At 45.1% G+C, this 11,855-nt stretch overlaps 1 protein-coding gene across 1 annotated transcript in view; it reads left to right on the top strand.

The window, feature by feature from the left end:
- Positions 1–11,283, top strand: part of CPD (carboxypeptidase D) — a 97,267-nt gene extending 85,984 nt beyond the window's left edge. The window contains exons 20-21 of the mRNA XM_088477776.1: positions 7,228–7,327; positions 9,207–11,283. Coding sequence (XP_088333902.1) covers positions 7,228–7,327; positions 9,207–9,433 — 327 coding nt within the window. The 3' untranslated portion in view covers positions 9,434–11,283. The remainder of the gene's footprint in view (positions 1–7,227; positions 7,328–9,206) is intronic.
- The last annotated feature ends 572 nt before the right edge of the window (positions 11,284–11,855 follow it).

Here is an 11,855-nt window from a genome sequence, read left to right on the forward strand (position 1 = left end):
GATGGAAATGGTTTGGTTTGATTCCTCATGGCTAAATGCTCTGTGTGATGGGTGCTAGATATATCAAAGAAGGAATCCAGTTGACCAGTTCCTGTGATGTGTAAGTTGTATTTATATTTGGGAGACAGTTTCCTGATTTTTGTATTAGTCTTAGGGCCGTATTCAATTAGACGCGGAAAAGTATCACAGATGACGTCATTTCGCCAGGCAGAAACTTATCTTTGTATTCAATTCCAAAGACTTTTCGCGTAGGGGGAAAGTCAATGCAGTGTAATAGGCGGAAAAGATTCGCCTCTGAAAGCAGGCGGAAAAAAGTGCAGAAATGGAGTTTTGGGGTGCAAACATCGGAAAACCACTCTGTACCCTTGGGACATACCCCCAAAGGATAACTGTCAAAAAATCCCAACCAAAAAATTAAGGAACACCCAAAAAAATTACTTTGAAAATGGGGGCAAAAAAGTACAAAGTTGGGGTACAAATATAAAAAGTAGCGAAATAGACTTTTGGGGGGGTCTGCAAGTAGGGGTGAGGTGTTTTTTTTTTTATTGCAGATGCTTGCAACAGGTGGGTTTTTTCACGATTTTTTTTTTTTTAACTTCCCCTTAGAGACTTTAAAAAGTTCTATAAGTTCAATACTCATCAACTCCTTTCCATTGTGGCTGCTTTTCATTGTTGCACTCTCTCACAAGAGAAAATTGGAATTTCTCTTGCAGCAAGGCTGGGGAACACTGGACAATGGAATTGTAGGTTGGGGCTGGAGCTGGCACTTAATGACAATGTAGCTTTAAACACTAAGCTCCTCCTTCCTGCAATCCCACAATTCCAGTCATCTTTAAGTGCCTGAGGAGTAGGGCACGTTTTGGATGTGTAGGTAGAGTTTACTTTGAGGAACAGCTTGCCAATATGCAGCTGTAGCAGGGGGGTAGCGCGTCGGTGGGACACCCCACGGAGCACTCTGGTCTCTGAGAGACCGCATGGACTCGGGGACAGTGCGCGCTCGCACCATTTTAGAGGGTGCTGGGCGGCAGGGGTGTCCCGGATGGTGGCGCCATCTTGCAGGGTTGGATGAGGGCGACTCCATTACGGAAGTGCGCACCTCACAGGCAGCTCAGGCAGAGCATACCAAGTGCTTTCCCCAGGCAGGGGAGTAGCACTTGGGGCAGAGAGGGAGTGCAGCCATGGATCAGGGGGACGGAGCCTGTAGCTGCTGGCCTCCCCTGCACATACCAGCAGCAGTAACGACAGACTCTTGCTACAAAGAGGATGGCTGCTGTACTCCTGAGGGCCTATGGACCAGGCAGGTTGAGATCATGGCTGGTGCAGTCCTTTCCTCCCCTACTGAGGTACACACAGGGTTCCCTGTGATGCGCTGGCACCTGGGTTGGTGCATCCACTAGGGTCGGACCTGCGTGGGCTGGGGCTCTCAGCAGGTCAGTGTATGCCCTAGTAAAGCCATTCACGCTTCACAGGGAGACCAAGTTCGGGCTTGGTTATTCCCTCATCTCTGGCGTAGGCTTCTTTCCCTCTATAGGGTTATGTTCCCAGCCAAGGTTGTCCTTCTCTGGCTCTGTGCTTTGCAGCGGGCAGCATCATGAATTAAGTCAGGTTCCTAGTGCAGGTGCAGGAATCCTATGCTGTGCGAGGCGCAGGTAGAAGGTGGTCTTGGAGGCTTCGCCCATTAGACGTTTTGCACAGGACCTTGCTTGGTCCCAGAGGCTGAGGACCTCCTGTCCTTTTCAATTCATTCTCTCTAGGAGGTTTACATAAGGAGTCCCCAGCAGTGGCTGTCTGTACACGCATAGGTGAGGGAACATTACTACTTTCCCTTTGGGCAATCTCTCCGGTCTCCTCAAGAAGACTTAGGCGACGCAGGATTCAGAGAGCTCTGGTCCTGGTACATTAGCTTCCAGCGCATTGGGTGTCCAAGTGGAAGCACCTCCCACGGTAGTTACAGCGATAGCTGTTTAGATTGCCACACGCCCTGCCTGCGCAGGGCTCAGCGTCCGGTAGGAATTCTTTAGTGGGACTGTTGAGGATTGTCTCCGGTCTGTTTTGTTTGGTTCTAGGGTTATCTGGCCCTGGCGAACCGTGACTTGGGTGGCAAGAGATATGGTCACTTTTGCTGATGAATCCATCTAGGGGCTTCACAGGATTCGCCCTGGGATTCCCTGCTGAATTGGTGGGTCATTAGCGGCTGGCTCTGTGTGGAAGGCCAGGCAAGACACGGCACAGGTAGCTTCCAGGTTCAGCTACGGCTGGTTGGTTTGAAAGTCTTTTGGCTACGCATTCATTATCACTGTGTTCCTTACTCTATCTTCTGTTTGGTAAGGACGTTCTCTTTTAGCCACAACTGGATAATCTCCACCGGTCGGAAAAGCACTTTTCTGCCGGTGGCCGTCCCAACCGCGGGGTCCGAGTTTCCAAGGTTTCTCACCACCTTTGAGGTGGTAAGTCCTTGGAAGGTCAGTCTGACATGCGGCCTAACGTGGTGTGTGTCTCTCTTTTCCCCGTCCCCGTTCGCTTGAGACTGGTAGGGCGGTTGTTCTGGTTCATTGACCATTGAATGACTTAGTCAGACAGCTGGGTGCTTGGCATCTTTCGCTAGAGTTCCATCTGGGATCTCGGAGGTCCGCCACCACGGCGTTGTTTATTGTTTTTTCACACCGCTGTTCCCAAGGAAGCTGTGTACGTGGTGACATTGTGCAGTGCTATCATTCCACTCCTCTTGCTGCTTCAGTTCCATCCCAGATACGGAAATGGGGCTTCTATGTCCTTCCTGGCTCGAAAGCCAGAATGCTCATTCCGACCGCTGGGTCTCCTCATGCCTTGGGCACCAGGGGGTGGGTAGTTCAGTTGACATGAGCTCCCTCAGATCAGGGTTCCACTGCGGAAAACAAATCCTTGCTAGAGGTAGTTTTGGGCAGGTCATTATACTTCAGTGGATAATCGACTGAGTCTCCTGTCCATTCCGGGCCCAGGCTCCGTGTGTTTGCAACACAATACGGCTGGTGCTGCCGTGCAGAATGGATCACAATTCAGGTTCTGTTTGTGATGGATACCTCGGCTTCAAAGTTGAGGACCTTTCTTGGTCGCTTGTTTTCACATATGTTCGGATCAGTGCTGTATTTTCCGACTTGGCATGGTCTCCCGGGTTGTCTGGTCTGCGCCGTCAGTTCTGGGGGTGGTCTCTGACACCTCTTCAGCTGTATATTTCTTGCAGCGGACAAGGAATGGACCTTACTGACCTTGGTCCAAGGCTCGGTTGGCTCCTCGTCTGTCAAGCTGGTGGAACATTTGGTTGTCAGTCTCCATTTGGGAACCGCTCAGTGGTCCAGGTTCTACGCATTGGAGTCCCAGTGGATATTTCTCCATACTTGAAAGAGTTGCTTGGCATCCCTCTCTTCGTAGTTCCCGTCCTGCCCGACAGCACCCGTCACTCTCCATGGCTGGTGGGTTTCCGTTCTTTGCCTTCGGGTCCCATCCTTGGTCCTTCCGTATTGGTTCATTGTGACCTCTGTTTTGAGTCTCCTGGGCTGAGGTGCCATGAATTTGCTTTTCGGCTCGGGCCTTGGGCCACCGTCCGCGATGGCTTGACTATTCGATGGACTCGAGCTACAAGCCATCCTGTTGGCTCTATTGGAAGGCCCTGTCCGTCCTCACTGGCTGGCCGGTCGCAGTCGGTCGGACAAACAACCCGGCGATGGCATATGTACATCCTCCGGTATGCACGAGAATGTGGCGATGAGGCTGGGGTCTTTCTTGGGGTTCCTTTGTCTTGTCTCTCTCAGCAGTGGTCATTACCAGTAAGGGAAGATTGGACAGTGGACTTCCTCAGTTTTCTCCAGGGGCAGTGGGCTCTCCCACCAATGGTCTTCCTGCCATTTGAGTGTGATTCCTTTACAAACAATAGGAAGACCTCTCAGCACGTTTGCAAGGCTCCACAATTTGGTATGGGAGACTGATATCAGCTGGCTTCCACAAGTGGCTGCCTTGACTGTACTGAGGAATGTTTCCTCCAAAGCATTGGTTTCCGCCATCCACACTGTTCCCTCAGGTCTCCAGGGGCATTGAGGCTTCCCAAGTGAGGGTAATACTGGTGACTCCAGACTGGCTACACTAGTCATGGTACGCAGACATTCTTCCAAGGTCGGTAGGTCTGGGGTGGCATCTCCCACTTCGTCCAGACCTGCTGCGACTTGGCCCGATCCTACAAGGACACTTTCCTTGTTTAGTAGGTACTTCTGAGAAGGAGAAAGCTGCAGGTTTTTCTCTTGTGGTCTGTACTAGGCTGCGAGCCCTAACTCCGTGTCCAGCTCACTCTTGCTTCCGGGTTTGGAAACTCTACCTCTGATGGTGTACCCGTTACGTGTTGCACCTGTCGTATTTCTTGGCCTTCCTTCTGGAGGGTTTGGAGGCCGGTTGACGGCTTTGTTTTGGGACAATACAGGCTTTGGCCCTTTCCATTTCTTTCCAGCAGCGTTTGGCTCTGCTTCAGAGGGTCCAAACTGTTTTTACATGGTGTGCTGCGTATTTAACCACTGTTTCATCCGCAGGTGGAGCTGGGGAATCTTAATCTGGTCTTATCGGCTCTCACCCAGGCTCCATTGTCATCGTTGCAGTCAATGGCTCTTCGGTTAGTTACTTGGAAGCTTGTCTTCCCTAGGGCTATTGTCTTCCCTTGCCATAGTTCAGTGTTTGGGTTTGGCAAGCCACCTTTTCCTGTTCTTCCATGATGACTGTACGGTGGCTCCATACAGGTTTTACGTTCCCGCCGACACTTGCTTCGGCCTTGTACTTGCACAGGGTTTGTCCTCCTTCGGTGAATTCCCGGGACTAGGATTACCTGACTCTGCCAGTTGGGCTGAGCTCTGTGGATTTCCTTGGTAACGCCATCTTTGGTACAATGCAGTGTTCTATGCGGTTTCTTTTTTGACACGTGGGTACATAGTCGGCCGGCTACTCAGCAGATCCTTGTGCATTGGATCCGCTCGGGCATTACTTACTCAAGCCTATTCTAGTGTGGGGTGACTGCCACTAGACTGTGTGTCGGCGCCTTCCAGCGTGATGCGGAACTTAGGCAGCACTGGTTTCGTCTACCTAGTCCCCTGTCCGCACGTTTGCTCTTTTTTTTGTAACGTTTCAGGTTGTTTTGCCTCCGGCGGCACCCTCTTTGGACGTACAGTTCTCCGGTCAGGCAGTCTGAGCATTCCCTCCCTTGAGGGTGGTTTTGAATATCCCATATTCCAGTGTTCCCCAGCCTTGCTGCAAGAGAAAATAGGATTTTTAGTCAACTTACCGTTGAATCCTTTTCTCTTAAGCAGGCTGGGGAACACTGCGATCCCTCCCTCACACTCAGTCGTGCAAGGTTTTTTTGGGGGGTTCTTGACCGTCCTTTTTCCCTACTGATGTATTTGGTGGTTCTACAGTTTCACGGGGTTCCTGGTACTCCTCTCTTAACTCTTTTAAAGAAGTACTGGGATTGCAGGGGGGAGGAGCTTAGGGTTTAAAGCTACATTGTCATTAAGTGCCAGTTCCAGCCCCAACCTACAATCCATTGTCCAGTGTTCCCCAGCCTGCTTAAGAGAAAATAATTCAACGATAAGTTGACTAAAAATCCTATTTTTTGTTCTTGCATTTAAATCTTTTTTTCCATTGAGAGACGCTGGATGCCCACCCATTTACACTCTCTGGTATTAGTTCCCTATTTATTCATCACTTAGGGCCGGAGTCAATTAACCGTGAAAAGCTGCGGTTTGGCGAAGAATTTTCGCAGGTGCAAACTTTTTTTCAAATATCGTCAAACTGTTCACCATCTCAGTGCAGGTGAAAAGTTGTGCAAAATCCCTATTTTTGTTTACAAATGTTGGGATTTAGTTCAGAACCCTTTTGGACACTCCCCCCTAATGACAAATTAGGCAAAATTTTTTTTTTAATTTGGCCAAAAATGACGTGTCAATTTTGGGGTGAAAAAATTAAAAGTAGTGTAAAATGGAATTAAAGTTCTGGGCCTGGTATTTTGGGGGGCTGTATGGATGGGACATATATTTTAAACATTGCAGGTGTCTGCACCCGGTGTATTTCTTTTTTTTATATTGACTCACAAATATACTTTCATCCATTTTAATGTACCCCCATTTTAACTGCAGCATTTATTTGGTCCAACAAAAAATACTTTTTATAATTTTTCCACACTTATGCCAATATGCATATAACAGCCATGTGACACAATTCAAGAACCCCAAATACTTTTATCAGGGACACTAATACACTTCTATATTGATTTCAATGTCAGTTAGGGTTATTATAGGTTACAGACAGATTTCCCAAATTCACCTGTACTTTTCGCTGATTTCTCCAAGAACCGTTTACGTGCGAATGCGTTTTTGCGTCTTTTGTAATTGGATAGTGCGAAAAACGGCAGCACGCTTAGACAAAGGAGGCAAAAATATTGCACCAAAACACGCAAATTGTGCTCAAACTTCTGACTTAATTTTTTCATGGATAATTTAATTCCCTCCATCTTTTTCCCGACTGGGGTTGAGTTTGATAAATAGCTAATGTTCTCCTGGTTAGGGGATAGATACAGTAGAGGGAGGAGTGCTGACTTCTCTGCCGCAACTCTATATCCCGTAGATACAATGTCCCACAGAAAAGGATTTAACAAAAGTCTGTTTTCAACAAAGCCACTGAAGGGGTAAAATTCTGATAGGAAGCATGTACCTTACTTTGAAAAACTAATTAAAATGCAACTTCCTTTATTTTAGAGAGAACCTAATAAGATTAAATTCATATAGTCACTGAAGATATGAGATAAAATGGTCATCGCAGTTGAACCATTTTTTCCCTTGTGTATAACATACTTCCTGTTTGAAAGAAATTGCAGTCATCTGATCATCGCCTGAAGAGTTTGAAGAGCGAAAATAAACTATATTTGACCTGTCATATTTCAGTACTTAAGGGAATACAGGAAAATTTGACATACGTGGTTTTGTCACTATATGCTTTTTCGTTTTTGAGTAATATTGTGTTTAGGTTTTTGGCCTTTTAGTTACACATGTCATAGGCAAGTTGTAAGTAGATTGTGATGGAAGCTGTAAAACAACTTGGCATTCCAAGCTGTCACATACTATTGCACTTTCTACTATATTGGGCATGAGGAGTACAGATTCATATGTATAAAATATTCAGAATGATGTGACTTTGCTGTGTGTGTTTGTTTCCCCTCAGGTTCATGTTCGGCATGATGCAGCTAGCCTTGTAGAAATAATCTTTATAATGGATAACCGTATCTTTGGCCTGCCCAGGCAGTTGGTTGTAACCATTGCAGGTATGACACTATACTTGATTCTTTATAAATATATATATTGTATATTATATAGTGCTAGGAGCATAGTGTCGGTTACAGTAATCCAACTAAAGGCCCCAAAACATCTAAAGACAGGTCTCTCGACCCTGCGATTAGATCGCAAACACTGATCCGCCGGTGGCAAATGCTGACCCGCGGCCATAGATGTTTCGCAATCCGTTGGAGAATCTGTGAAATTATACATGTTAAATGTCACAAATTTGCATATCACGATCATATTTTGATCGTGATCGGCAAATCTGTGAAATCCAACTTGTTCCTCCGGCCCAACATCGCTGGATTGCGGTGATCCATCTCAGATGTATGGGGGGGGGCCTAAAGAATACAGGACAAAATCCAACAGTAAACAGAAAGCTGTGACCGCAATCAATAGAAGCAAGTACAAGGTGGGAATGGAAAATAAGGGACTGGGTAGCGTATGGGGAGTAGACCATGGAGACGGGGAGGTGGTATGAATAGAGCAGATGGTATTGCTGTAAGGTAAGACCACATAAAACCCACACGCATTCGGTATGTGATCCCGGCTGCCGCATGACCGGCAGTTCCATTCCCGGGTGCGGCAGCCCGACAAAACAGCAGAGCCTGGCAGCGGAAGCCCGACAGCGCTGGAAATCCTGATCGTCCCTAAGGTAAGTATAAACTAACCTAACAAACCCCCCCCTAACCCTCCTTAGGGGTGCCTAACCCAAACCTCCCCCCCAAGTGCCTAACCCTAATCCCCCCCCTTCCCTGCTGCCTAAACCCCCAGGGGGTTGCCTAACTCTAACCCTCCATCCCCCTAGCCTAACCCTAACTCTTCCGGGGGGTGGGGGTGCCTAACCCTAATTCCCCCCCGGGTGCCCAAAACCTAAGTCTCCCCCCCGACGGTCGGGATTGCGGCCGCCGGCTTCCTAAACATATCCCACACACACACACAAGACCAAGTTAAAGATTAAGAAGAGATTGGTTATGTAAGGAAATCTTAGGAGACAATAGTTGGAGGTAGTAGAGGTTCTTCCATTAAGTCGCTATTAGACAAGTCACAGGACATCCTATGTGTCAGAATACTTTATGAGCTTGTTTGGGAAGATCTGGGATAGGCAAGGGAAGCAGAATATATTTAGGGCCATGCAGGATCTGCAAACTAAGGACTTGAGATGTAAGAGAAACTTCTCTTCAGTACGATTGAAGTTTGGGCTAGCACCACCAGACATGCAGAAAAGGCCCCAATATATCGCAGTTCCTTCAAGCACCCAAGAAGATGCCACAGAGCCTGGTGGGGACAAAGTACCACCAATAGAGCAATATATAATCATTCTCCTTAATGGGGACATTGATGGAAGCCCAGGCCTCAACATTTTTTTGGCATAGAATATTCTCTGTAGCAGTGGTGGGAATGAGGGCATTATAGAGAATAGATGAGACCCGTGGAGGAGTGGCCAGTGAGGCAGAGGTACTCATCCGCGGAGATTGGTCCGCTAAAAAGGCTGGCACAACCAAGCCAAATAATTGCCCAATTTGCAGGTAGTGGTAGAACTGCTCTCTACAGAAACTGATATACGATTTTGATTTTATAGTGGCACATTGTAAAATGCGGATCTATACATAACCATTCATATTAACGCAATTATTTCTAGTGCAACAACCAATTCCTAGTGTGATATAGGATTTTATAGCTTGGGATTTTCAGTTTACTGGTGTTCACGAAGCACGGCCTTCGGCCTTCCGTGAGCCATAGTAAAAACGTTTCCTATTGATTTATTTTGCCTGGCAGGTGATAAAAGATTCCAGTGGAGCACATGTGGTGGTTTTCTGTATGTGTTAAAATGCAACCTTCATTTATTAATGTATTTGTTTTCAGGAGCCACTATGACAGCCTTGCTACTCACAGCCTGCATCATCTGGTGCGTATGCTCTATCAAGTCCAACAGACACAAAGATGGATTTCATCGGCTGCGACAGAACAATGATGACTATGAGGACGAAATACGTCTGATGTCTGCTGGATCTAAGAAATCCCTTCTAAATAATGAGTTCCAGGATGAAACAGACACAGAGGAAGAGACACTGTACACCAGCAAGCATTGAGAACACACCATAACCAGGACCAGTTGCACCAGCTAAGAGATCCAGATCTCTCCACTCTTGGGAACAATTTCTGGTTTGGCAACTTCCTACAATCCATAACTGCAGCTTTGCCATTGGTTTTCTCTTGAACTACTTTTGTGTTAAGTGCCCTTTATTTTTTTTTTTATATATTTTTGTGTGTGTGCGCGCCTGGATCCCATTGTCTGCTAACAACATAGCGTGAAAATGTAAGGATTTGAACAACAGTGGATTTCAGATACAGCCTTACCAGATGCACGTTTTCACCACACAGCGGCCATTGTGGGTGGTTAGGATTATTGCAATACTTGGCAAGGTGCCTCACTGAGCCTCTGTACTTATTTGTATATTATGTCTTCACATCAGAGGGTGAAGGCAGCATAATTTTTATCGTATTCGGTAAGTGATTGGAATGAAATCATGGGCAGTTTTTATTAAAGCTACAGGGAAAAATAAATATTTTTTTGCCTGAGAACACGTAACATCATAATAGTAGTTGTATGTTTAGGATCATGCCCTTGTAGGAAGTAGGATTACAGAACAAAGAATGTTCTCTCGGTTCTCTATCGGACACTACATTAACAGTAGGTACAACAGCGTGCCTTTATCCTAATAGCAAGTGTTCTATTTTGCGCTCTCTCTTCCATTTTTAGTAATGTGGCAAAAAGCTAATTTTCCAGATTTATATGATCATGCTTGCTATGGTATTTCTTATTCCTCCATACACATCAGTGAAAGGGAATATTTTGGAGTGATCCCTCTCTCCTTTTAATTTTTGAAGGCCAATATAAATAATGCACTACTATTCCTTTTCTTACAATACTGGGGGGGAGGGGAGCATTCTGCCTACATTCACATGCTATGCCCCATTCTTGTACAGTAGTTATCTGCGTTGTTTTGGCTCGCATTGCAGTTTTAATTACTATTTAAATAGTTTTCTTATGTAATGTATGTGATAAGGGTAAAAGTTGAACTGGTATTTAGTACTTTTACAGATAGCTGCCAAATCCACTGCCTTATAATGTTCTGCCTGTTCAGAACCCGCTGCGTTTCACCACTCCTGAAGCCACGCAGTAAACTGTACTTGCACTTTGTTCGCTGATTATACCTGAGATTTGGTATTGAGTATTGAGATTTTGTTTATGGCCAAGAGAACATTACAGGTAATGGTTCTGTCCCTCATTAGGGCATTATTTATTGTTGTGAATTTGCATTTCTTAACACATCTGTCAGTTAAAGCTATGGTACAAACATGTCACCCCTATTATAGAATGTTAGGTGTACTGTGCTGGCCTATGCTTTGCCATATATGGTTTCTATCTAGATGATGTCCAAACACAAACTTACAACCACGAAAATCCAGATTTCTGTATATTTAAGAGTATACACCTCAAGTCCATCCAGTATTACGTGTTTCTCAATAAGGCACTTTGGACCTTTATTTACATTTCCTTTGTGCTGTATAAATATGTGATAACTCCTGAAGTGCCTTGTTGCAGCAGCTGCAGCATTACAAAGACAATGGTATTGAGCATGACAATGCTGCAACACCTTCCCCTGGGGATTAATACCTTGATTTTGTTGAGGAAAAGTGTTTGATATGCTTTAAGAACCACCATTAAAATTTGTTGTAGTTTGCAATGAGACCTGGTTACTGTCATTAAACAAGTACAAATATTATAGTTTATAATGCACATGTGCCTGTAAACAGCAATACATTCTCCATGGCTTCTAAGTTTTCAATTAGTGAGTTGTGTTTTTTTATATATTTTTTTTTTAAGTTCTTCTCATCGTTTTATGGTAATAAATACAGGATGCATATTTGTGCCAAGGTTCCTGTACTTCATTATTTCAATTTGCATTTTCCTTGCTGCTGTATGATTTCATACCCCAGTATTGTGGCTATACATCTGATCTGGCTGTCCTTCAGAGCTGGTACATATGGGTCGGGAAAACACTAACCAGAGGGGGCACAAATTATCAAATTTATCTAAAACATAACTTATTACAGCAGTAACTATAGAATATCACTTACAAAACAAAAATGACACAGTAAACCAACAAATATGTGAAAGTACGTGCTGAAAAGTCAAGAAGTGTAATGAGGGATCACACAGCGAAAATAACCAAAGAAAAATACACACCTCATATAAATAACAAGATTAATTAATTAAAATGCACCAATTCACAATTAGGAGGTGTAATTCCTAAAATGATTGCTTTAGTATTTCATAAGGCATTTAACCACATTCAAATAATTTAAGAGGCTATATTTTTGTAAATAGGAGAGAACAATACAAGTCAGGTAGTGTAAGGTTGTGTTCCAAATTCTGCTGCTCATTGTGTGTCCTAAGACGGAGAACAAAGAGTGGGAAATTTGTACTGGCAACTACCTTGATAGGAA

The sequence above is a fragment of the Taudactylus pleione genome, unplaced genomic scaffold (genome assembly GCF_031769625.1).
Source record: "Taudactylus pleione unplaced genomic scaffold, aTauple2 ptg000203l, whole genome shotgun sequence".
Lineage (NCBI taxonomy): Eukaryota > Metazoa > Chordata > Amphibia > Anura > Myobatrachidae > Taudactylus > Taudactylus pleione.